Source organism: Symphodus melops (assembly GCF_947650265.1).
Source record: "Symphodus melops genome assembly, chromosome: 16".
Lineage (NCBI taxonomy): Eukaryota > Metazoa > Chordata > Actinopteri > Labriformes > Labridae > Symphodus > Symphodus melops.
Genome location: NC_136706.1, coordinates 10,353,219 through 10,380,509, shown reverse-complemented (window position 1 = coordinate 10,380,509; position 27,291 = coordinate 10,353,219). Strand labels below are relative to the sequence as shown.

The 27,291-nt window shown below is 36.4% G+C and overlaps 2 protein-coding genes across 2 annotated transcripts; both read right to left on the bottom strand.

Annotated features, from left to right (window-relative positions):
* Nucleotides 1-5,685: 5,685 nt before the first annotated feature.
* On the bottom strand, nucleotides 5,686-13,453 carry nt5c2l1 (5'-nucleotidase, cytosolic II, like 1). The gene is made up of 17 exons (XM_079365143.1): nucleotides 13,273-13,453; nucleotides 11,186-11,259; nucleotides 10,929-11,046; nucleotides 10,656-10,751; nucleotides 10,015-10,106; nucleotides 9,758-9,815; nucleotides 9,563-9,656; nucleotides 9,378-9,431; nucleotides 9,209-9,292; nucleotides 9,081-9,116; nucleotides 8,888-8,995; nucleotides 8,741-8,807; nucleotides 7,820-7,990; nucleotides 7,670-7,721; nucleotides 7,422-7,482; nucleotides 6,373-6,549; nucleotides 5,686-6,277 (listed from the first exon to the last, which is right to left on the bottom strand). Exons 1-17 carry the CDS (start codon nucleotides 13,341-13,343, stop codon nucleotides 6,194-6,196), a joined length of 1,497 nt encoding a protein of 498 aa, XP_079221269.1. The 5' UTR covers nucleotides 13,344-13,453; the 3' UTR covers nucleotides 5,686-6,193.
* Nucleotides 13,454-14,602: 1,149 nt separating this feature from the next.
* Nucleotides 14,603-20,040, bottom strand: slc2a11l (solute carrier family 2 member 11, like; the record flags this gene model as incomplete). Its single annotated transcript, XM_079363780.1, has 12 exons — nucleotides 19,912-20,040; nucleotides 19,731-19,829; nucleotides 19,494-19,654; nucleotides 19,238-19,362; nucleotides 18,905-19,034; nucleotides 18,488-18,636; nucleotides 17,672-17,859; nucleotides 15,918-16,028; nucleotides 15,408-15,509; nucleotides 15,220-15,295; nucleotides 14,983-15,110; nucleotides 14,603-14,812 (listed from the first exon to the last, which is right to left on the bottom strand). The coding sequence occupies exons 1-12, from the start codon at nucleotides 19,933-19,935 to the stop codon at nucleotides 14,603-14,605; spliced, it is 1,503 nt and encodes a 500-aa protein (XP_079219906.1). The 5' UTR covers nucleotides 19,936-20,040.
* Between the last annotated feature and the right edge of the window lie 7,251 nt (nucleotides 20,041-27,291).

The following is a 27,291-nucleotide window of genomic DNA, read 5'->3' as shown; positions in this document are numbered from 1 at the left end:
ATTCCCATTCTCCCAGGGTGAGAGTAACCAATGCCGTTTAATTTAGGAAGTTCATTTAACTCCTACACTGGTGAGATGTATTGTTATGTTGTAGTATCTTGACTTGTGTCACCATACTACATCATTTTGAGGCACAATTAGTTCTGTAAAAAGCATAATTTAAAAAGTTAAGTGCTGTTAAGAAAACAATGACATGACGTCAATAGTTTGCAGACTTAAAAATCATGTTTTTCTATCTTTTAAGTTTAGTTTAAATATTTTGTCCTTCAAAATAAAAGAAACCGTAAAAAGAGCAGATGTTTGTTGTCCACTGAGCTGTGGCAATAATGTTCTTTATTCATGTTGTTGCTATATAAAGGTGGATAGTTCAGTCATCATGTGCAGAGGACTGGTTGTATCCATGTTGTTGTCCACTGCCCTTTTTCTGTTGCACTACTGTACATAGAGATGAGCAGTGCAATATTAAAAGGGCATTGGCTGATGAAACAGGGGGCACACACCTCTCATGCAATAACATTTAACCTGCACATGGACTGAAGTATGTGTCCTGAAATATGATTGAGTTTCCATTTTTCAAATGGTGCTTTATTTTGTAGGAGTGACACGGTTGCTGAATTATAGTCAAATATATCCATTCTTTAATTCTAAATAGGAAACATAACTTCAAAAGTAAATCAGTTAATTTAAGAAATCAGTACAATTTGAGCGTTCAAGTACCTGCAATTCTCTCCAACACCCATCACACCATTGTTTCTCATTAAAATGTAGTGTGAGTTCGGCAGAGAGGAATGGCTGTCCCCTTGTCCACGTGCTGACACATGCTGAGGTCAGCTGCTTTGACAATGTTGCACTACTGTACCATCCATTCTAGCAGTGCAATAGTATTGTCATAGCATTTGGCCTCAGCTCACACTAAACGGCTGCCAAAGGAGCTCATTTTTGAAACGGGTTTGTGGAGAAGTGGAGAAACTGATGACTGATAGCAGGTGGCAGGTCGTCCACAGCAAAGCTTCCTAAACTGTTTACCCAGGAGTGTGTTTACAGATGAATGTACACACTTTTGTAGGCTGACGGGAGCCCCTGTGTCCAGAGTTTAAAGCACTTTAAGTATGTTTTAAACCACAGCCTACAAAAAACCTAAAAACCTTATGAAGCATTTTGCTAAATATAAAATATGTTTCTCTTTATTGATGGTTCAGTGATTGAAAGTTGTTTATTAAACAGCTCCTTAAAAATGATACTCATTATTTAAAGTGACCTGTAAAAAAAACAAGAGCAAATCAATGGATGAAAATGAGTTTAAGTTAAATCAATGTAAAATGATTCACAAAAATGAAAAGAGAAAAAAAACGGCTTAAATCTTTCCAACCGTCTGTATTTCAAACTTTGAAGGAATAATTGAAGCTCATAAAAAGGTAAATTGTCAATAGAAGGGAATTGTAAAACACGTGCAAATTAAAAGGTTGTAGAAAATGTTCAATAAAGCTAAATTAGTCCTTAAAATGCATTGAAAAAGCTTCAGTCTATAAGAATATCTAAACTGGATTTTCTTGTTTTAGAAAACCAATTTCTCTCAAATTGACAGTTTTTCCTATTGGGTTTGTTTCCTTGTTTTTCTTTACCTGTTTTGTCATCACACTAAACAGTGTCACTATGCTGGTGGTCAAATAAGAAAATGGAAAAAAAGAGAAGGAAGGGGGAGGTTGATCTGTCTTTTTGAGCATCCTCGGTGGCAGCAGCAGGTCTATGGGGGGAGGGGATGTTTGGGAGGAATGTAGGGAGCAAAGACCCTCTCTTCCCCCCCCCCCCCCCCCCCCCCCCCCCCCCTCTCTCTTTGCATTTTCTCGTCTCCTTTTTTCTTCTTTTCTTTCTTTTCTTTTCTGTGTAGAGATTAGGTGTCACTGCTCCCGTGTGCGTGCCTTATACGTTGTAAGCATGAAGTAACAGAGTAAAGAGGTTTGTTTGTTTTGGTGGCTGTCAGCGAGTGGAAATGTTTAACCACAGTCCAGTTGCTGTTACAAGCCACAGCACAGGGACACGAGTAATTATTAAAAACAGAAAGGAAACTTGTTTTTGGACACTGCTTACCCTGCTTTAGTAAAATGTTTCAGGTAAAAGAATGATATTCGTAAGTGTGAAAAAATCCTTTAAAAAGTCTTCAAAAATCTTTTTATTTTTTATGTGAAGTAAATTGTTGTAAGTGCACCAAAAAAGAAGGCAAAAGAAGCCCTCGGCCACTCCACTGTGTGAAATTCTCCCTGTGTAAAGAACGTGACTTGTTTAGGCTTGCTTGCAATGCTTGCTGGGAAATCCTGGAATGTGTGGAATGGGGACGGTGGTGCTTCTGCAGTTATCTGACTGCATGGAGCTGCAAAGGATCCTGTAATGAAAGCCAACATGTCAACAGTGCCTTCATGTGCAGATTGAACCACAGAGAATACGGCTAATGAGATAATGTCTGCATTTCATTATGAAAGCACAACAAAGTCAAAGTGCTGAGCTTGAATCAAACATGTTATTCTCCTTTCTTAATGTGTCTGTTTTCTCTTTACACTGGAGCTAACAAAGCATTTTTAAAAGCCTGAACAGTCCTGTGAAAAGAGTTTGAGGAAGAAAAACGGCCCTAAAAGTATATTTGGTTTGAATTTGTATTTGTTGTGGTTCATAAACGATTTCTTGTTATTTTGTCTAATCTTCTAAATAAAGTTACTTATATTAATGTTTTCAATTATTCAGTGTTATTTTCTTTAAAAAAAAAATCAAAAGTACAGTTTAATATGTTAAAGTGCTATGTGTGGCCAATCTGATTCTGTCTTTAAGAACTAAAGACAACAGAAATGTATTCCTGCATGAAAACCTTTTTATGTGGCATAACGATATTGAGAAATAGAAGTCTGAGGCCTAATGGCAGACTGCAAGCATCCAGGGTTGTTCAGAGAAAGTAGTGAAAAGACAAACAAACTGGAAATCTTTTCAATGAGTTCATTCTCAATATTCGTTTAGCTCATTCAGCATAAAAAATGTACATCAATCAGTCTTTCCCCCTTTATACAGTAATTCTTTAAAAAGGATACGTTTCTGAGGACACCGGACATTGAGATTGATGTGGCAAAAAAGATACATCTGTTTGATGTAATGGTACAGCTCAAAGAAAATCTATAAAATGTTAGTGTAACTAGTTGTTGGGTGTTAACAAAAAAAAATGCTGTTACATTGAGAGGAAAAGAACACTTGAGGAATCAGTAGATTTCAGGATGAAAAGCTCTGTTAAGTTTAATATTTGATGCCTCCTGTGAAAATGAAAAAGTTTGAGTTTCAGTAGTGCACATTATTGTAAAAATACTTGATGTGTTGTAATTGTAAGACAACCATCAATTACTCATTTGTGTTTTAGATAGAGCAGTCAGTTTCTTTGTAATGCACACTTTAAAGATCACCAAAATGTCCTCTGTAGAAAAGTCTTTGTGTGTATTATGTATGTGATATAAAAGGTGTGATGAATATTCTTACTTTATAAAGGTGAACAGAGATTCCTGCACAGGAACATGTGAGTGAAACTCTAAGCAGCAGAGAGAAAGTGACACTGTTCACACCTCCACAGCACAGGTACACTCGATGTGAGGAGACAGCTCTTATATCACACAGCAGCACATTGTCTCCACCAAAGGGAATCTGTGTGTGTGTGTGTGTGTGAATGTCGGGACACAAACAGTAAATTTTCTTTCTTTTAACTATTTTGTTTTGGGGGAAAATGATAGTAAGCATTGATACAGATATAACTGTTGCCAATCCTTACATTTAGAGCTACAGCTTAAAGGCATCCGAAGTGTGCAGAATCAATTACCAGGATACACTTTGATGACATGAATTGGTTATTGTGCACTAAATATGAGTGTCAGCTTGTACCAACCACACTGCTCCAAACTCTGTTTCAAGAGGTTTGATGTGAAACCTTCATCTTGAAAACTGATGAAAAAAGTTCAAGAGCAATGAGAAAATCAGATTGAAATTAAATCATGTCCATAAAGAGCAGAGAGTCAAAGTCAAATTGAATCAAATAAGAAAGAAGACGACAAATAATCCAGGTGACAAGCAGACATTCAGGGAGGAAATCTGAATTAACAGAAGTAGCTATAAAAGAAATTAATCATTGTGGAAATGTGTTTCTGTGTGTTATTGTTCAATGAGCGTGTTTTATGGAGCAGGTGACATTGAAAGCATAATGTGGACCTGTCTGATATGTTCAATTCAAAAGACCTAAACAATGAAGCAGCAGGAGAGTCATGAAATCCATGAACTAACATAAAAACAGGACACTTGATTTACTCTGAGTAGATTTTTACACTTTTGTGAATCCTGCTGAGATTTTCATTGATAATCTTGGAGAGCCAAATTTATCCCTGGATCTTAACAATAACATGTTTAAATTCTATTTTCCATCCAATGAATTTAAGACATAGACATAATAAGACATAGTTTCAGGTGTTTCCTTGCATGAGGTTATCACAACAACTATGAGAGTAAAATAACTTTTAAATGGTCAGATAGACACGATTAATAATCTTTTCCCCAATATGGAAGCCCTGTACATGTCTTTATTTCCCCTAAAAAAAAAAAGCACATACATGAGTTGTTATAGAGCGAGAGAGAGAGAGAGAGAGGAGAGAACACATTCCTGTCTGCTCTCTCTGATGTGTGACAGAGCTCGGAGAAATGTTCAGCTTGAAGCCCTGAAAACTTTTGAGAGCAAAGCAGTTTTGTTCCTTAGGTTGATTTAAAATACTTTACTGAAGTACTTTAAACATACACCACTTAATTATCTTCCATCACACATTCATTGAAAGCTTCAGTCTGGATAGATTTAAAATTCTATGATGCCACAATTTAAGTTGGCTCCTTGTATCTGAACTACAATTTGCCACATGCACATTTACCAGCAACACATTGATGATCTAGGGTTCTCCTGAAATCAAGTCTTTTTGCTTGATGAATCTTATTACTGTAGACTTCCACTGCTGTATTAAGAAAGGTTTTGGATTGAGGAAACTAACTTTAATCATAGTGTTTTCAAAATGATACATCTCTACTTGTGATGAGATGAAATGTGTCTTTGTTTGTGCATGTTGTGTAATAGCAGTACAAATGTAATTTTCATCATCATAATCTTTTTTTATGAATGGTGATACTCTTCATGTTAACACAATGTTTCTCTTTAGAGATTTCCACAAATATTTTTTTTTTCCAGCTGTAAAACTGTTTAGAACTTTTAGAAGCTTTTGACTGCATTCAAAGTAAACAGTTACTTTATATGCAAACAACAACAATAGATTATTGTTTAGAAAAAGAAGTAAGAATACAATTCTGAATTAAAGTCTAATTTCATTCAGTTTTTTTTTTAATTTTCAGAACACAATCTCTCCTGGAGAGTTGATTTACTGCCACCCAGTGGACAAAAGGTGAAGTACACGCGGATTAACCTGAAGGGATTTCTCCTCTTATCTGACACTGAAGGTTCCGTCTTGTAATATATAGAAATGACATTCTGTGCTACGGGTTTGCTACAAACTACCAGGTTAGTCTGAATCATCACCAAACTTTATTGTGAGCTATTTTTATTGGCCAGAAGATAAAACATATGTATGATATCTTTGATAAACTACAGAGACAAAATAGTGTTTGCATGACCATATTTGGAGTATTATATTTTTCCTCCACAAATTTAAATACACAAAATATACAATATAAACTCTTTATTTATATAATTTAACAGAAGTAAAACAACCACAGCAAGGTAAAGTTTTTTAAAGCAAACATTTAAAAACCCTCAAACGTGCATAATACAATACTTTGTATTAAAAGATAAGAATAATTTTTATTCATATAACCTGTAACCTTGAGACTGTTTATGTTTAAACCCTTTGAATGGCTGTATGCTTAATGTGTGTTGAGTGATTAAACATTACACTGCAAAGCAGTTGAACTCCACTAGAGGGAGCAATAAGTTAGTTTTAGTAAAATACACACGTTATGGCTGCGTGCCTATAACACAGGGACAAAAATGCAAAGCGTCATAACTACTCCTTTTAAGACATCTCAGCAGGATGCAGGAGAAGGACAATTTTAGAAGAACGTATTTAAAGAATTCCGTCAAAGCCAAATCTAATTTCAATAATGCATTACAAGTTTTATCACCTCAGCTTATGATAATCTTGGCAATATCAGAGAGCTCTGATGAAACAAATTCAGCTGCTGGTTGAGACACAGATTCATGTGGCATCTAAAAGAGTTAGAGAGAGAAAGACAAAGATGAAAATAGCTGCTATGATAAAACAATGAATGCACTGTGTAATATGGGTCAGGAAGTGAACTAACCAGCACTGGGGGGGCCATGAAGAGGTAATTTAAGGGGTAGTTCAGCAGGTTGATGCAGGTAGATGAGTATAGATCTGCATAACGCACAAGCTGGCTTGCAAACAGTGTCTGTCTGGCGCCGCTACGGAGGAGGCTGCCCATCTGACCGAAGGACATGTCCATCCTGTAGGTCAGCACCTGTAAACAAAAACAGAAAAGAGCCCCGACGTCTCAGAACAAAACTAGAAAGACCTCAATCATAACTGTCATAGTAAACACTCTGTTTTCAGTTTCTGTTTCAGTCAAGCAATATTTTCTTTTCTACAATTAATTTGGCCTTTATTAGAAAACTTAAGAAGCCTATGTTACTTTTAAGTAATATCACACAGGACGAAGTGCTGACATCCTAAATGTTATCATGGCTTTGATTTCTTTATAGGCAAAAGAAAATCACAGTAATATTTGGTACAACAGCACAATTTCAATAATGATATAGCTTTTATTTAACAGTTCTACAAGCAGCATTTCATTGCAGTATTAGTTAGCGACAACGGATTATTCTGTTTTTAAGTCTTTCCTCTGGCTCTACACAACAACTAGTTCTCCAACTTTACTGGAACTTGATTGTTGCCAACATCAGTCTCGTGATGAGTCGTGATTTTGTTCTGTTAGAGCGAAATAAGAGTCTGGTAACAGTTGTTTTTGGTTACATGAATGATTTAGAGGTACCAGCTTGATAAATCAAGACTAAGACCATTTGCTTAGCAAAAGTAACAAATGTACACGACTGATAAAAATAAAAATATATTATATACCTCTGTTATAAACATGATTTTAGTTGATATTTGGGTTTATTTTCAGGTTAAGAGTTACCTATTTTATGCGTTTATCACTTCTAAATGTTTTTCCTGATTTTGTGTGTTATGATCTAATCATTCAATCTAAATAATTTAGTAGTTTTTGCAGGTTTGTGGACAGAGAAGCCAAATCATCCAGGCAACAAGAAGAAAAACAGAAAATAATTTTCTTTAGTAATGTGATACATGTAGATTATAATGTGGTGTACTCACCTTCATTCTCGCCTGGATGGCGCTAATGTCAGGAAATTCTTTGCTGCCACTGTCCAGATGCCTTAAGAAAACAACAACACTTAATCCATTCTGGTCACTTATCATTTTATTAAGGAAGGGAAATAGGTTTCATAGGGATGATTTGTCAAAGCTAAATAAAGACTGCAAAACATCAGACTGGGACAAGTCCAGTGTTTATGAACAAGACTCATTTATTGTGCAATTATTAAAGATGGGCCCAAACTCACTTGTAAGTCTCAGCTAAGTAGAGGTCAAGCAGTTTAAGTTCCTCAAACAGATCTGAAAAAAACAAACAAACCCAGAAATTCATCAAGCTAGGAAACTACTGAAAATTATCTTAAAAAGTCAAACACCCAATGGTTTATATTTGTTCTTACGTCTTCTTTCCTCCCACACTTTAAGCTCCTTTGCGAGCTCTGGTACGACCAGGAACGTTTTCCAGCCCTGACGCTTCTTAGATTTGAGGATATCACCAAAGATGTGGTCTCCAACGTAAAGGATGTCTTTACCTTTGACATCTAGCAGATCACAAACGATGTCCGAAGATCCTGTGAACAAAGATTTGTTCAAAATGTCTAAAAGCCTAACATGGAAGAAGCCATCGCAATCATTATTTTATAAGCAACAAAAAATATATATAAACGTTTAAAACGTGTGTGCTGAATAGCCCAGCTGTTATGTTGTGTTCTTCATGTGCAGAAGCTTAAATGATTGTTGCAGTTAACAAAGGTTCAAATCAGAACTCATCTCCGACTCTCCCCGAGCATTTCCTGTCTCTCTTCAGCTTTCCTACCCAATGAAGAGAACAATGTCCCCCCAAATTAATACAAAGGAAAAAAAAGCTGTGCAAAAATAATTAAAGATACAAATTCTGATTGGATAACTCATCATTTCCTTTTGCTGTTTGGCCTCGCTACCTCTCTGAGTGCGTGAAGTCATCATGACGGAGTCTAAGTCTAATAAAGACATTACATATTTATCTTTTCCTAAACGGTTAAATAAATAATTGTAAACTCTTATTTAATTTTCTTTTGATTAAAATGGCGCCCTGCGTTAAGTTCAAACAGGAAGGATTATATTCTCTTACACATTCATTTAATTTCTTCATTCAATTACTCATTGTTGTATCTACCAAACAGTTCTAACAAATCAAAAAGTGGTTTGTTGAATCATTTCTGTAGGGTTCCATCTTACTGCCGTATTTCTCAGCAAAGAATCAGCTTGATCACACTTCTTGTGTTTGTCACTGCTTTTCAGACTTGATTAAAGTTACAGTAAAAAAAGAGTTCAAATCTTACCTCCAGAGTAAACAGTCCCATGTTGGAGGTCACCTGTGTACGTCCCGATCCGAAGCTTTCCTGTGTTCTGTAAAACCAACATATGTCACTGAAACCTGCCACCAACATTGACATGCAAATATTTAAGTGTCATGGACTTTTTCATACTGTGTCCACTTGTCTCAGCACAGTCCCCTCTGCAAAGAACAATGGCTTCTTGGTGTCCACGACAATGAGGTCAAAGTAGGAACGCCACAACCTTTTTGGACTTCCAGACTAAGTGATGAAAAATTATTAAAAATTATTATTTAAATTCAGTTGAGTGAAACAAATGTTCTAAGAAATGTAAGAGTGCTCTTACCTTTACATTAGTTTCAAGCAGGTATTTCATCATGGCCTTAAAGAAGAAGGAAATAGTTATTGGAAAAATGTGTTATTTTTTATGTAAATAGTTGTTATAAGTGATAGCTGGAAGGTTTAGAAAATCACCTCTGTGTAGCTGTAGTCACTGTTGGTGGCAAGAAAGACCTTGGCCACTTCTTTAATCCGGGTCAGAAGTACAGGAAGATTTGGCTGCAAAGCACACATTTTCTTCCTTAATATTTCAAACATTTTTGTCATACAACTCATAGCAATTTAGTGAATGATCGTGTCTTACATCTTTGACAACATATTTCTCCAAATTCTTGATGGTTTGATTTTTCAGAGCTCCCTGCACAACAAACAAACAAACAACACACCGTTTAACCTTTACTGTACAGTACTATAAAGACAAATAATGGTTTCAGTGCTAACAAAGTGGCACATTTCTTTATATTTTAAACAAAGATTTAGGGCCTTCACCGTATCGTGAATAAAGTCCATTGCATCTCTAACGTCCTGAAACATACTTCTGAAGGACATAAACAAGTCTCCATGCTGGTAACCTTTCTTGAGGCTGTAAGAAATTAAACAAGATTTAAAGAACATGGCAGAGGGATAAATATTCAGCCAAGAGGGGCTTTTCAAAACCCATAGGGAGGAACAACTTCCACTCACTTTGTGTATCTGGTGCATCTGGTGAAAAAGTCCACAAGGCAGGTGTAGAGATATGTCTCTGCACAGTGTATGGAAATACAGTTCAATTAGCAAAACCAGCTCAGTTGTTGATGTTGCCTCAACATGTATGAAGTCATGTTTAAAATTAGCTTTAAATTCAGACAAAGTTATATTTTTATTCCTTCAAGGGCTTCAGCCACATAATACTTTAATATATCAAACCCTACACTGATATTAAATACATTTGAATGTCATACCTGAGAGATTGAAGAGAGTGTTGAGAATGTAGAAACGGTCGGTGTCATCTCTTTGAATGAACTTGTTGGGGTAGTATTTAGCGATGTCTTCTCTGTGGTAAACAAACATACTAAGGGCAATATTCAAAACTAAGAAAAACAATGTGCATCAATTTACTTTCTTGGGCCACAAACTGTTCTCATTATCTATAAGAAACAAAGGTAATGTGCCATATTAGCGTTTATCAGCTGTTTTGAAGTCAATAATTAAAATGAATTAAGTCACATTGATGTGGATCCTGCAGGCCCTGATGCTGCAGTCATTATCAGCAGTTAGTGTCCTATTGTCTTTAATATCCGGATGTAATATTAGAACAAAATAAAACCTAAGATGGTTTTATTTAACTGATTTTTTAAATTTTTATAAGTAAGTTTCAGCATGATTAGAATAAAAATACTGCCAAAGGACCTGTTTTATTGTTTGTTCTTAAGTAATTCACTAAGAAGTAGTAACATAACACAAAGTCTCCTTTTGAATGTCATGTATTCACTTAGAAACCTTTTCAAAATGTTACTGAAGTCTTAAACAGTATAACAGTTTGAGAGATAAAAGCTTCTATGTGTAATGAACAGACAGAGCATTGCCAAGATTTTAACTTTACCCTCTGAGGAAGTGAAAGCCATGACTGCAGACTAAAATATTCCCGTTTGAATCCACCTTCAAGAGGTTCCCATGTTTGGTGTCAATCACCAAACCGCTGAGGATGAACAGAAAAAAGAAACAAGAGGTGACAAGATGCACAGCAGATAAAGCATGTAACTCAGGATATATACTGTAACTGTTCAAAGGGATTTATCCTCTAATCTGGAAACAAATAGACAGCTGTGGGAAAAGTCATGATTTTTCTAGTGAAAGTGTCAGATATTCAACCTACCGTGTGGGGAAGCTAGGATCGTATGTGTAGCGTAGAATCTCGTGAGGATACCCAATAGACACCATTCTGTCTCTGATCATCTCAAAGCCCATGCTCTCATAGTCTGGGGACTTGTAAACTACAAACACAAACAAACAATAGAACCATTGAAAACCAGAGTGTCTTGTCTGACCAGTAGAGAAAATTGTCAAGTTCATGAGCTCATCAAGATGACACTACTACTTTACTTACACAAGAAAAGATTTTGTTTTACTTACTTGCCATGGTGTAATCCATGTCAAATCCATAGCATTTGATGTTTTCCAGTGTCAGGTTCCTGTTGACAAATACCCTGAAATCAAAAAGAAGAAACAGAGTTATAGGCTCCCTTAAAATCCAGATTAAAAATTGAAATCCGTTTTCTCACCTTTGAATAACTTTAAAACATTTTCAAGGATAGACTTCAAACGTTTGATGAAATACAGTATAAGTTAGGTCTGGAACAGGTCTCTAACCTATATAGGTAGCTGCTGTACATATTCAGTTTCCATGAATGAATGTGATACCTTCATTCCTTTGAGTGTTTGTGCTTGTCGTGTTATTAGACACATTTGTTTCTATTATAAAGTAAATTGCTGCTATAAGTCTGTATTATTGATTGCTTCTTCTGTGATGTCCCTGTCTGTCTCTTTGTCTCCTTCTCTCTTTATCCCACTTTCTTTCCCCAGCCAGTAAGCAGACAGGTGTCCAACAATGAGTCTGGCTCTGTTAAAGGATTCTGCCTCTTGTAGAATTGTGTCTTCTTTGCCACTGTTGGATTCATATTTGGTCTCTGTTCATGAAATGTAAGAAATAGTACAGTCCAAAGGTGCTCGTTGTGTAAAGTGTCATTTAAACAACTTTTGTTGTGAATTGGAGCATTATGAACAAAACTGATGACTGATAAATGAACAAGGTAAAGGATGAGCGCTTAGACTGTTCTCCATTGAGAATATTCCACAACTGCTGAATGCAGGTATTTACTTGTCAGTGTCATGGTTTGGTTCTGTTTCATCTTGTTTTAGTTTTCTTTCTTTCCTTCGTGTTCTGTGTTTATGTTATAGTGTTGATTGTTTCCCTTGTGTGTTTTAAGGTTTCGTAGTCTTGTGTTTACTTTAGTCTTTAGTGTGTTTCCCTGTGTCCTATGTTGCCTGTAAATGTATTTCCTGTGTTGTGTTTTAAGTCTTGTCTTTAGTGTTTCCTGTTTTATTTTGTAATATCTGATTTAGGTTGTCTTGTCAGTGTTGGGTTTTACTTTTTACTTTTGAGTTGTTCCTTGTGTTTCCTGCCTGTGTGATTGCCCTGATTGTCCTCACCTGTGTCTAGTCACCTCATGTCTATTTAGCCTCTCTCTTTGTTCACCTTTTTTTTTGTAGTCTGTTGGTGTGGTATGTCTCCCTGATCCTGTGGATTACCTTGTTGTTTCTCTTTGATGCTCTTTTGGACGTTTTGGATTTATTAAGTAAGTTTTTGTTTTGTATTTTGTTTAATACATTTTTGTTGATCTGCACTTGGGTCCTCCTCCCAGTGTTTCTGCTGGCAGTCATGACAGTCGGCTTGTTTGCACTAATGTTAATAAAGGCCTCAGGGGAAGGACTTTTTTCTTTAAAGTCAAGATTAGCTGGGGTTTGTTCTGTCATGATATTAATTAATTACACTTAAAGGCTGCTTGAAGGTGTCTTTTTCATCATAGGAACATGTCATTATTTGTGTGGGGGTGGAGCAGGGTGGAGAGTATAGATTTTATCATCAACTTCGACTATGCCCACCACTGTTTCGAAAAAGTGCAAACAAAATCAAATGAAAACAGAGGACCTCTGATGTGTTTATAGCTATAAATAATTTACCTGGAAACGTGTTAGCTTCTAAGTGTGTTACTTCTGTGGATCTTTCTACTAAGATCAGTCCTGCAAATAAAAGCTGTCAGGAAATGTTATGATGTGGGCAGATGATGGACTCAGTGTATGCTGTAAATTTTCAGTGACAGAGAAAGAAGAATCAGGTATGGTTCTAGGGAATAAGTAGGTAACACGTAGAAGGAGAGTTGCATTTTTTAAGTAAACTTATTTAGTTGTTTATTGTTGCCTGATTCTTACATGTTTAAAAAATTGTAAATAATGTTGAAAAATGTATCCATAAATATAATGAAAAATCACCCGATCTGAGGTTATAAACATTTAAATACATTAATGACATAAATTAAACTTTTTTTCTTTGATAATATACATTTATTCTGAGATTTGACCATGTAACACGAATGAAAGGACGAAATTATTGCTTTTTAAAGGCCCATTTCAAAATGAGTAATTATCATAAATTGACTTACTTTTTGTCGAAACCTCTGTGCACCTTTGGCTCCGCAGGGGAGACGCTGGCATTCGTGTCTGTTGCGTCCATTATGCACGCAAACTTGCTGTCCAACTTCTGTGAGTGAAATATGAAATAGACCTGCGGGCGGCACTTTTTGCCGTGAGAGGGATTTAATTCACCAAATGCACACACACTTCATGAACTCGTTCGTCTTTATTACGCAGGTTTCACATCCTCCCTGCGTCTTTTTGCCTCTCGGTGACGTTTTTTTTTTTGTCATGTATTCCCCTTGTGAGTCATCATGCGTGTAGATAGTGTTATCAGAGGAGCACACACGGACTGCACGCCTGCGTAATTGAAAGGAGTTCCCTCATGACACACAGTCCCGCTGTGACCCGAAAAGATTAACGTGATCATCATAGTTGTTTTGGATGCTTGAACAGTAGCCAGAGAAGTACTCCAACATGTAGCATATCAAACATTTTAAAAAATGCATTAAAATAGAATCCATAGGTTTCCCAGATTAAAAGGCTTTGTCATGTTTGCCTTTTTAAAACGGAGACTTAAGTGTGTATATATATATATATATATATATATATATATATATATATATATATATATATTCACCTTAACACCTTTTTTTGGGAAAGTTTTTAAGAGGGGACAAGTTTGTTTCTTGTTTACAACTAATTTACTTGTCTGTTGTTTATAGACTTGCCAGAAACAAAGAAACACTATAGTGTTAAATGATGGCTTATAATTGTGTAATAACCAATGCATCAGTATACATTTAATTCATATTTCAAATAGGATACTGAAGCTGTGTAAAATATTACTTTGTAAGGAAACAGTTTGAAATTATTGTTTGATAATGTCTAAAGTTAAATTGTGTTTCCAAAATTCGTGCTACTCATAACACAAGAACACATCTCTGATAAACACAATATGCAAATTTAACAACCTCACTCACACATATAAGCACATGCACTTGAGGCCATCGGTCCTACTTGCAGCATGAAGTTTATACAACTGGACACTGGAAGCCCTGAGGTCTATCTCTCTTGGCAGAGCATGCAGGCCTAACTGATAACCTCCAGAGCCAAACCACTGTTTGAAGCTACAAGAAAAACGCAAAATAAACAAAGTTGTATGTCTTGATGTAAGCAATGTAATTGTTTCATTAAATAAAAGGACATGCCTTAGAAACAATACATTAACTTTTATTCACGTCTTACTGCATGGTACACAAATCAAAATAAATTCCTCATCTCATTGAGATACAATAAATAATTACAATCTTCACAGTGTGGTATAAAGTATTACTCTAAAGTTAAATATTTTCTTCCTCAGAGTTTGGTGTTGTTGATTAAGTTTCCATTGCGGTTGTGTTCAATACTGCTCTGTAAGTCGTCAGATCTGCAGTGCATCCTTTGAAACTCTGCAGCTATTTCCAATGCTGTCAGATTCTTGGTCTCAGGGACGTTGAACCTCACAAACAGCCCACAGATAGCGCAGAAAAAAAGGAATATGAGGAAACAAAAGTATTGCAATTTCTCCTGAAAGGGAAGCATGTCGGAGAATTGTAAACAAGTGTCAGTGATGTATTTTATTTCGCTTCACCTTAATAATGTTTGCAAAGTATAACATAACATATATAAAATATATAGACTCGACTGTTTGTCGACTGACAAATATACATAACTTTGCAATTATATAATGTTCTTACCACTAAGACAGGGAAAAGCATTCCCAGCACAAACAGGCCTAACCAGTTAAGAGTGCAGGCGATGGTGTAACCAGCAGACTTATATGGCTGAGTTAATATTTCCCCGGGAAGAGGAGCTGATACTCCCGCTGAGGATCAAGAAAAAACTGTGTGTGCACACGTACCTATTTTTGATTCAAAGAGGAAATATCTCAAATAAAATAGTTAAAAATAGCAAAGATCTTGACCTATGCATACCTGGTCCACAAGCAAAAAAGAAAATGAAGATAAAAATGAGAACCATGCTACAGTATGGCATCCAGGAAATGTGAGTCTGAAAAACAAACATCTTTAGGATAGTGTATGAGTTTGTGAAATGCAATGCTAAGAATCAAAATATGAACAAATGTGTTCTAAACAGTGCATGTGTATTTGTTTTAACTCACTTGTAGGTTCAGGGTGATGGTAATGAGAATCAGTGTTGCAGCCATTCCCATATATCCTCTAGACAGAAGGAACTTTTTGCCCATATTCTCTATCACCATAAACTGTAACATCAAAGGACATTGCTTGTTGTGAACCACAAGGGGGAGATAAAACTGTACAGGTTTCATAGAACAGAATCGACTTTATTTGCCAGGTATGCTAAACACATATTGAATTTGGCTCCAGTAAACTGCTCTCTCAACAAGTATGTAGTAATATCTATGAACAAGTATGTAAAAGCCTACATAAGACAAAAGGGCTAGTGCAAAGAATGCTGAAATGAACATGCTTTTATAGTATTAACATTAAAGCAGTATGTGCATAGATTGAGAACATTTTGAGCAGAAGAAAAGTATTTGAAAAAAAAAAAGCGACCAAAGTCTATAAGAAGAAGAAAACGGGAGCCTATGTCAGGAGGAAATTATTCATGGACCATAAGAAAGATTTAACATGAACGAATTGTGACTTACACAGGCAATAGACGTACATAGCTCACAAAGCCCTGTTCCCAAGGCTGCATAACGTAAATGCTGAGGTTGGATTCCTGCCGCGCGAAACACGTCAAAAGAATAAAAGTACACCTGGAGAGAAGTACATAGACAAGAACCAAATTGCATCCAGCCAACATTCTGTTTTTACATCTGAAAAGTCAATATTATTTCATTTTGCTTTTTTATGTGAAAATGGGCTTTTGGGACAATGGAGAATAAATGCCACAGCCACTGAATTCAGCGTTGTTGTATATTTTGAAGACTTCAAAGAGCACCATTTTTTTTTCTAAGAGCAGCTTAAGATATATCCCTGAAAGGATCAGTCTGACATTTTGGGCTTATTTGCTTTCTGTCAGTTGGGTTCAAACATTGTTTTATAAAGTGGGGGTCCTGGCCCGCTGGTTGGTTGCCTGGGGGGCTGATGGGGGTTGTGGGAACTTGAAGGGCAGTGTGGGAAAATAGAACGAAAATAAAAATCGACTAATAACATTATTACAATAACATGTTTATATATTTACTTTTAGATGAGGCTTAGTGGTGACTTTGTCATGGTTTCATTTTGTTTATTTTTTATTTCCAAGTTTTGATTTGTGTTTTATTATTCCCTAGTGTTGTCCATTTTCTCTTGTGTGTTTCTTAGTTCAGTCTTTAGTCTTGATTACCCTGATTGTCCTCATCTGTCTCATTAGTCTCACCTGTGTCTGATTACCCCATGCCTATTCAGTCTCCCTCTGTGTAGTTCATTGTCTTTTGTAGTCAGTAGTAAGTTGTTTGTCGCCCTCTGCCCCTGTGGATTACCTTTTGTTTTTTCTCCTTGTGGATTTTTGGTTGGTTTTGGATGAACTTTGTTTGGCCACTTTTTGTTTGGACACTTTGATTTGTTTTGCCTTTTTTTTAATGGAAATTAATATTTTGTTTTTTCTTGTAGTATGTCGCCTACCGTGACGTACTTAGGAGGAAACAAGTGGGAAACTATCCACAAGATAACCACTAACTATACAAACTGTGGTTACTTTTTTTGTGGTGTTACTAGTATAATTTCTATGACATCCTTTTAAATATTAATAAATAAATGAAACGCATCTTTCTACTAGTCAACTGGAATCAAGCACAGAAGACTGATGAGTAACACTTTTGTAACAGGAAGCTGCTATAAGTCTTGCTAGAAAGCTACCTACCTGTTGAGAAATGGTGTGTTTAATGTTTGATATATGGTATCATGTTCAAAGAACCCCACTTGAGATTTTGCAAGTGGACAAAAAAAGTGAGCCTCACCAGAGGCTAAAACTATATGGGGTCAATAAGTCTGCTATTGTCATTTCTTAACATCAGTTTTTGATCATTTGTGACCATTACAAATGCTTGTAAGCAGAAATCATAGAGCAGCTAAGTGTTGCTTACCACTGTCTGCAGCGTTTAAGCTAACTTGCTCTTGGCTAAACCCAGAAAGCTGTTAGTTTAACACAACATGGTCACAGTCAGTCCTGTTTGTGTCTTTACTTAACTTTTGGACTTCAACTCTGCCAATTAACACTTCTAATAAATTAACCCAACAACCCTAAACCTGGTTAGCGCTTAAACAACACATTCATCATCTTTAGGGCCGATACAAACCCAATGCTAATCATTTACCTTACACACAACATAACAAATGAAGTTCTATCTAAACTAATGCACTCTTAAATCTTAAAGTACTTTACAAGCATTTTACTTGTGTTTGAATTATCACTCACAGCATTGATGCCACAGAGCTGCAGTGTAGTGAAAGTAACAAATATGGTGGTGAGCTGCCATCGAAGTGTTTTGTCCCGAATCAGCTCCAACACTGAGTGCTTACGAACACTCTGCAGGGCCACTTTCTCCTGCAGCATCTCCTCCACCTTCATGCTGTGGTCCTGGTTACCCCATAGTGTCCTTAGAGCTAGGGCAGTGCAAGCAATCAGTTGATTAAAACCATGATGATAAGGATTCATCTCTATGCAGTTACTCTGAAGTCTGTCACAGGTTTCACTCTGTAATTCAGGAGGTCATCAGTAAACAGTTTTTGCTGACTCCTTCTTTCTGTCAACTTAACCGTACTGCAGGCAATCTCTTGGACACAGACACCAAACCTCCTGTTGATAATTCTTTTGTTTCTGGCCAAAAAAATACATCTTGCTGCGGTGGTCGACTCCCCAGGTCCCCACAGTTGACGTGTGGATATCACAGATTGCTGCTCTTATTTCTCTGGAGGTTAACTCATGACCTTAAACAGAAACTGGACAGGTTTTGGAGGATCTGGGAACCACTACATTCCTTCTTACAGAATAACTCATTATCTGTCTCAGAAAGATGAGGACTTTGCCTTTTCATTTATTCATGTATGTGCTCTTTGTTTACCTGTCTCCGGTTTTCTACTTATGTATTGTATATGTGCAGCGCTCACTGTTAGTTTGGGGTGGGACTTTTCTGCGTTTTTTTGATGGTTTGTGGTCTGTTTTGTTCTTTTCTGTTTGTGTTCATAAAGATGAAAAACCAATCAAAACACCAAAAAAAAAGGTCTGTCACACCTTTCTCACAGGCCTGGCGGTCTCCTCTATCCAGCAGGAGAAAGCTGGGAGACTCTGGCAGGAAAGGCAGGGTGGAAAGCTGGACTAATGCTGTGAAACCATTAAAACCAAGCAGCCATGGCCACCTCTCATGTGTACCAAGTAACTCACTGCAAGAGAAACATCATTTTCAGTATCATACCACAATGGAACTTATCTACGTATATAAATGGTTTCTCAACTGAGCGTTCAAAATGCTGCTGCCAGAATTCTTACAAGAACAGAGATACAGTAGTTTAACAGATAAATCCTTTTTTTCTATACTCTACAATGGCCTGTAAAATTGCACATGTACCTCCTGTGAGCTGTTATTTGAACCCTAACCACCTGTCCCCTCATTTGACCCCTCACCATTATTTGGGACTCCGGCCACCTCACCTGATCCCGAGCAATTGACCACCAAACTTCCCCAAGGAGATGAAGGTACCAACTGTGACACCCACCATCCCTCGTAGCCTCTTGGGGGTGCACTCAACCAAATACAAAGGGTGAGCAGAGAGACTGAGTCCTTGAGGCACACACAGGGAAATCATACATTTCAGAAAGAGTCAATACTAATCAATAACTGTGAAAAATGGCCAAAAGGACTATTCTAGTGACAAGTATAGATAGAAATCGATTGTGTGTTGGGTGAAATGTGTAGCCAAGAATGATGGAGCAGCCATATTTGAAAAAAAAACCCTCATATATTTGGTTTCTTTTTAGGTTCACCTGAATTGATGCCATAGAGAAATCGTCCCACCATGATCATCTCAAAAGACACTGCAGTTTGGCTACAGATCATCAACACAGCTCCTATGATTGCCACAAAATTGTTGAACAGAAGGCAGCGCTTTCTGTGAGAAAGTAATACAGAGACAATATAAACCTGAAGGCATCATTGGAAAACAGGAAACAAATGTGAAAGTACAATTTTGGTGTCTTGACATTTATTGATTTTTATGCCTCTATGTTTGTGATTACTAACCTCCCAAATTTTGAGAGTAGAGAACCAGCCATGACCCCCCCAAGTAAACCCCCAATGCAGTAAATGGACACCATGAAGGACCAGATGAGAGAGAGCTGCCAGTGCTCCAAGAAGACATTATATCTCTGCACACATGTTGTGTTCACCAGCTCCTTTATAAACTGCAATCATCACATGCACAGTAAGAATCTTTTTTTCTTAAGCCCAGATAACACAATAATATGTTTTCCTTCTTACTGCAGATGGGGAGGTCATCACAGATACATTAAATCCATATTGAAACGTTCCCCCAATGCCAGCAACAAAAATGGCAGCGATCACAACAGGACGGTCGAGCTGTAGAAATCAAGCATGTTGTCAAACTTTAGTACATATTTTACGAGGAAAGAAAACACACAAAATATTAAGTATTACCTACCAGGAGTGTTAAATACTGTGGCATAGTTGGAGTCTGGCCGTTGTCATGTCTGCAGTCTTCCGTATAATTCAGACACTAATTGGTGACACATATTTAACTCAGCTCTGAAATCATTAGCTTTTTTTTTTTTTTTTTTTTTTTTTGGGGGGGGGGTCAATGAGAAACGGTAAAGGTGGGCAACAAATAAGGCACCGTTTTGTGTATGTGTCTGCAACAGTAATGACGTATTTTTCCAAATTATGATTTTCATATATATATATATATAAATACACACACACGTAATTCCTTTTAAAGCGAGAGGATTTAAACAAAAACGAAACAGGATTGAAATCTGAGCCTGAAGCTGAATTCTTTGAAGACATTGAAGTTCAGTCAGATTGTAAGAACAAGCGAAGTGTCCACATTTGAAATATTAGAAGAATTCTTGACCAATCTAAAAGAAAATCCATAACATCTTAAAACAATGTAAAACTAATGATTACACATTATGCAAAGCAGTCATGAGCAAAAGCTGATCTAAAATATTCATCACCAGTTTCTAAGAAGTTTGGCCGTCTGACCCTCTCTTAAAGTCTAACAGCCTTGTTACTTGTTAAGTGATAGCACTTTGGTATTCAATGTGAAGCAGTGAATAGTACCACATGAACTCATTATTGTCATTTCACAGAGCCTCTGAGGATTACACATAGCCCAAAAAGAACATTGGGCACAAGTTAATAGAGCAGTTATCTTTACAACAATAGTTTTAGTAACTTATTTGCTTTGTTTGTTAAGAAGGGTAAGATGAGAAGTTTTATACTACTCTCAAATCTGTGCAGGAAATTTGAGGATTGTCTTAGCAAATGGTTAACTTGATCAAGTTAAGACTGGAGACATTGCAAAGAAACGTATTGCTTATATTGTGTAAATACCAAACTATGTCTTGTTAGGGAGTAAAGATGTTCTTGTTTTATATTGTAGAAACTCCAGAAATGTGCTTTTAACTAGGCAAGAATAAGCCATCATGTCATATTTTCTCTTTGTGTCTACTGTATATTAATTTTAAAAAGTGAATATGTATGACTGGTGAGGTTAATATGTGCTGCTCTGGACTACAACAAAGAGAGTCTTTACTCTAAGCTATGCTCTGACTGCTAGCAATGAGGTTGATACCAAATGTTTCATTCATTCTCAACTATTCCGACAAGACGCCCTCTGGTAACCCTGCAGACAACAGGACTACTGGAGCTTCAAACCACTGGTCGATTTGTCCTTATAGGAGAATTATTCAACAAGGCTCTTCTTTGAGTGGCAAATTTTATTCTAATGACCCCTGTGTGACTTCAGAAAGAAACCTTTTGGGGTATCACTCTGTGTCAGGCAAACTGTCTTGCAAGGTGTCACACAGCTGACCTCCAGGAAGGAGCTGCTGATGGCTGTCCTGCAATGTCTCTGGGAGGTGGCAGATTCTGTTGACAACACAGACAGACCATCGAGAGACAGAATCTTCTAGAGCGCTATCAGGTGGACTGTTTCCCTGAGAGAATAGAAGAACTTACATTAGAAACAAAACATACAGGTTGACATACTGAAAAAAAGGAGCATTATTAAGGATTTTTAAATTTCTCTGTATAAATATGTGTAGAAAATTAATTCATATGCAAATAAAAATAGCTGAGCTGTACTGAAATATTCACAGAAATATCCTCAGTTGCTCTGTGAGGCCAATCGTAAGGCTTTTAATTCCACCAAAAGTGATGCATCTCTAATATCTGCAGAAAAAGTCAGGATATCACAAATATGATATGGATCCAACATCGAGGAACAGTGAATGTTTTTGTTTTTTTTCGCATTTAGTTATTGAGATGTGTTTGTGTTCCAAAGACCCACAATTTATATGGAGACATTTTCCTTGTTACAATTGATGTCTATAGTGTAATATTCTCAAACTAGGGGGTTAATCTGTTCTCTTTCATAATTAATCATTGTCTTTAGGATATATGATTTTTGAGACACAAAGAAGTTTTGTGTATTTTCTTTCACTTTGAAAATTCACACATTTTCTGTCAATTAAACTCTAGACTTACTCACTGTGTAAACTACTGGTGTGCCAAAAGTGCTTAGTTGGTTGAATTCCCTCAGGCAACAACAAGACAGGCTGATTAACGAGCTAAAAAGTGCCACCCTCTATACCTTCAGAGCCAAAATGTAAGAAACAACAGAGAAAGAGGAGAAGAAATTAGGGCACTTAGATCAGAGAGAGAAATACCTTGCTGCGCTTCATTGTGTTTAAGGAGGGGAAAATGTGACCAGATTCTGAGTATAAATGAGAGCTGGTGGATATGCTGCACCTGACAAAGGCAGAGGAGCAGGTTGACTGGCTTTATTGCTCCAGAGAACAAAGAGAGGAAATGGAAAAGCCTGAAATTGGATCACAAAAAACGAGGTCAATTTTCAGCTGTAAAACTTTTACAACGTATTAAAACCTAGATACCACATACCACAAATTGTTCTACATGACCCCCCCCCCCAAAAAAACAAATAATAAAAAAAGTAGAAGTTGCCTAATGCATGTTAAAATGAAAACACTGGCACTAAAATACTAACATTACACATTTTCACAGTTCTGAATCTGTTTTCAACTGTACGTACGTGAAAGGTAAGCTTTTCAACTGTGGGGGAGCTGAGCACCACCAACTTTCATGTATAGGATCAAGTTATTCCATGCACCTGTGAGTCTATTTGTTAGAGAACCTACTGTGAGAAAACACAGATATGTTTCTTTCCTTTGCAAAATGTGTTTCCCAAACACTCAAAATCATTGCATATACAGACTTATTTTGTTTGAGCTCCAGCTTATGACATCTTGTTTGCAAAGGTTAGCAAACTATATAGCAGTGTGACTGACATTGCTGTACACTTTTTTTTTTTGCTACCGTTTACTTGCAGTTCTTAATTCTTCTTAATGAGTATATACTTGAACATAATAGTGTATGAACACTTTAATTGATGCCAGTGATTATAAATCAGATAATGACAAATAGAAAAGTGTCATCTTAACTTTTTCTATATAAATAACGCATAAAATGTCATATATTAACATATGATGTGACTTTGAAGGTATTGTTCAGTCTTTATCCTTTGAGTGCTCTGCTCGGTTAAAAAGAACTCCTGCATAAACAAGCCCCCAAACTATTATTTGACTAACCACTGAAACGCATTATCAGCCCAGTTTACCAAAACAGCCTCCTTCAACCGTCATTCCCTAAGTGTCTTAAATATTACCTTAAAATGTGCCATGAGGTGGCAGTAGCACCATTAATATTCTTAGCATGAGTCCCTGAACAAACACAGAATATATGTCTAAACTCTTTTCAGAAGTCAGTCAGAGAAACACTTGGCAGCAGAAACAAATGCTCAAGGAGTCGTGCCAAACTCGTAGGGTCCTCCCAAGTAGACAGAGAGTCATGGCAACGCTTGATCACAATAAATAATAAATGGCTCACAGGTTCACTTTACAAGGAGCTTTTCAGGTTCAGACACAGACTCACTACATTCTCATTATCCAAGTGTGAAGTGCAGTCCAGCTGGGGTGACTGATGAAAATTTTCAGACACAGTCAGTGGGCCCTGCTGGACATGAAATCAAAACTTTTCTCATGTAGTACGGCTAGGCCAAAATATAGTATGTTTATTGCTTTTATGACAGACAGGGAAATGAGACTGAAAATAAAACATCCACAAACACTTCTAAAGCTCATTAACTTACATTTTAATTCCACCACAAAATCTCCAGTTAAAACTGGGTTAAGTTTGTTTTGGAGGCCAGTCTTTGCATGTAAACAGCTTTATAGCCACAGCTTTATATTATACATACAGACAAGAGACTGGTATTAATTCTAACCGACTCCAAACAGGAACACAATTACTGTACCTCCAAACATCTTGACCTATTTCTACAAGAATTTTGGATAATACACTTTCTACATGAAACATGGTATAAAAGAAATCAGTCTTGATGAATAAGTCATGTACCACCATCCGTTTATATAACTGCCAGGTTATGCTAAAAAAGAACAGACATCAAGGTGCATTCTGAGCACATCAGAGTCATACATTTTTAGGGTATCGGTTTAGGTCAGGGTGTTGATCATATGCTTTATATTGAAAATCCTACCTTGATCCTTTGGCTGTGCTGCATGTCATCTCCCACTATCTCCTCCCAACATCCCCTGGTCTCTGTTCAGCTGTCCTATCCAAAAAAGACAAAAAATATTTAAAGAAAATCTAAAGTTTTTGTCTTCATTCCAAACCGCTCCTAAAAAGAGAGATTTAAATCTGATACAAACATACTTTTCTGTCGATGCACAAGGAAGTTCTTTTTTTAAAATATCGTGTCTTGGAGATGAATGAGCACAACATGTATTTTATAACTCTTGGAATATCTCCACAGTTGTAAAAAAAAAAAATCTAAGTTTATCAATTCCAAGCGAGAGTTATCTTGGAATGTACATTTCCTATAATAATGAGTAACACAAATGAATGTGGTGTTAGAAGGGGCTTGGAAGATAACATTATTTGTTAGCTAGTGGGAGACAAATATCCTGTTTGAACTTATATTTTGGTCCTTCCTGTTTAAATTATTAGTGAAATAATAATGATTTGTTATATTACAACCTTTTTACAACTAGCAAACCTGATACTGACCTGAGTGACAACATAACAGCATGAGAGTTTCCCACCCTCAGTTTAATGTCAGAGAAAAAGGGCCGCTGTGAAAATATTGTAAACCGTTGCAGACGCTGAGACTTCTTGTCTACTGTAAGCTTTAAACCTCAAAGTAGCCACTAAAAAAGACTAGCCAGATAAGCATTCACTCAACATTCTGGTGTTTATCTGCCCCAGACAGATGTAGGGACACACTGCTCTTATTTTACAGAACAGACAGTAGCTGCAAGAGTCTGCTGAAGTGGCATTTCCTCATCTGTGGTTGGATGGGATAATTGGTTTCAGACCGGAGGACATTATTGAGAAAGAAAGTGGAAAGATGTAGTGGATGTCAGACTTAAGGATTAACACCCTGTGTGCCTATGCTTGAAGCAGTTTGATAATATTTAGTATCTAACCAGTGTTATGTAACCAAAATGTATAGAAATTTTTTTTAAAAGCCCACTCGTTAGATCTGTCTTTATCAGACATGCACATAAAGTTGCATGCACACTAAAGTCAGAGATAAAACTTGCTGACATTGTCAAATTTGTCCTCAATGTGCCTGTCATGATGGATAAATTCTCTATTCTCCAGTGGAAAGAAACAGATTGATACAGCTGAACACAGACCAAGTAGACCAAAGACATTTGCCAGTATTTTTTTTATTAAAATCATAGTTATTACAACATTCAGATTTCTGTTTTTTATGTTTTTCTGAATTATCTGGCTGATCTTCTTTTCTTTGCAAATTTGTCAGAGTAGCACCAGTCAGCTAATGTACTGGTCTTCATGCTGCTCACACTTAATACTCTCAGTCTGTCAGAGTGATACTGTTATATAAAAGTTATGCGTGTGTGAAAAACATTCCCTGATGAATTCCTGCCCTTTTATGCAGGCTTACTCTTTCTTTCCTACAAATGACACCAATTAAAAAAATACTCTGAGAAACTATATACTTCTCTTTACTCGTGGACATGAATATGTAACCTGGGGAGTCAAAATCCCATTTTATAAATTGGGCCATCATGGCCTTGAGTGTGGCACTCAAACCAGTTGCTTGTAAATCTTGAGCTTAACACAAATGGCTCTTCAGTCAGGGGTGACCTGCCTAAAAGCTCTCTGGATTCTGGTATCAGGTACATCAGAGTGAAAACGGAAGCAGAATTATTCTTACTCAAGTCAGGTATCCAGTGTCTATATAACTGAAGAACAATAACCATGTTCATTTCATTTGCTGCACAATGGGGGCAGATATGTTTTTTTTTAAGTCAAGAGGAAAATGATGTCACAAATTATGATGAGGGTTAAGGTTTGGAGTACAAAGAGTGTATGCTTTAATTATAGATCAAGGTACAATTTGCCATTAACTTAATTTAACTAATTCATCTGTTATTGGGGTCTCTGAACACCACATGCTAGCTAACAGTTTTGAGATTTTTACATTATGTTTTTCTTAAGGTGCATTTAGCAACATTAACAACCATTTTTGATCTCAAACATAGCTTTCTTTTGTCTCATCTGTGGTGCCAAAGTCATCTATGGACTGAAATTACATTTTATGAAAACTCTTGCAATAAAAAAGACCTTAAATGTATAACAAAACACACAAAAAAGCAATCTATCACTTTGCCACATGGGAATTTAAAAGCAATCAATGTTCTTTGAACAACCCACGTTTCACATAATAACAAATGTAGGGGAATTTGTCATGCTGACATTAGTGCAAAGACATATTGACGACTTTCTCAGCTGCAGCCCCAAGGCACAGGTGTATGGCTTGTTAATAAACAGTATGGAAAGAGCGAACTATACATACACAAGACCCCAAAAAATAAAACATTTAACAGCTGTAAATATCCTAGAAATATGATTTACGTGTATTATTTACAAGAAACCATGTGAAATTTCACTTAATCAGATGACTTGTAAAGTTTCCAACATTTGATACAACTGCGATTTGAGGAAGTTTCTAATTTTTTCACAACATGTTTAAAAGTGAAAAGGAATTAATCATGTTCTTTAGTTTTTGATGAATTCAAGCAATGATTTAAAATACAACAATTGACATCCTAGGAAATTATAGACTATAGATATTAAAGCCTCTGAATAGAAAAATGTACAACACTGAATAAAACAAAAATCTAGACCTGTTAGATAAAAAATATAAACCTCTGATTGCAGAGGTTTAACATATGTAAAGATCTTGCAACAACAACAAAAACAGTACTGTGGAAGCTACTATGATGTTACGTTATTAAGGTTTTCTTGGTTATGACTTTCGATGTATGTGATCTGAAAAACATGTCTATTTGAAATGTGATTTTATCCAGAAAAAGGGAAAAATAGAGTAAACAAGTCATTTTGTGAGTCTGTATATCATAATGCAGCCCCTCCTTAGATTGCTTTCTCCTCACCTCTGTTGATTAACTCAGCATATCGGTCTGAAGTAATTTGAACCACTAGGGGGAGTATCAGTCAGTTCCACTGACAATATATGAATGTACATTAATGAATAATATGTTCATGACGAATATTAATGCAAAGCTGCTAATTATAGTGCCTTTATAAATCTCTAACTGATAGATTAACTGACCTGTGCGATTATCATAGGGCTTCATGAGGTTCATTACAGATCTAATCATAAGCTATTATTTATTTTTAATTTCCTTTTAATGAATTATTTACCTTACTG

Coding starts and splice junctions, on each gene's coding strand:
- nt5c2l1 (XM_079365143.1), bottom strand. CDS start 13,343: ATGGACGCAACAGACACGAATGCCAGCGTCTCCCCTGCGGAGCCAAAG. Junction 11,047..11,185: donor CATGGATTACACCATGGCAA/GTAAGTAAAACA, acceptor TTGTGTTTGTAG/TTTACAAGTCCCCAGACTAT. Junction 9,816..10,014: donor CACTCTCTTCAATCTCTCAG/GTATGACATTCA, acceptor TACACTGTGCAG/AGACATATCTCTACACCTGC.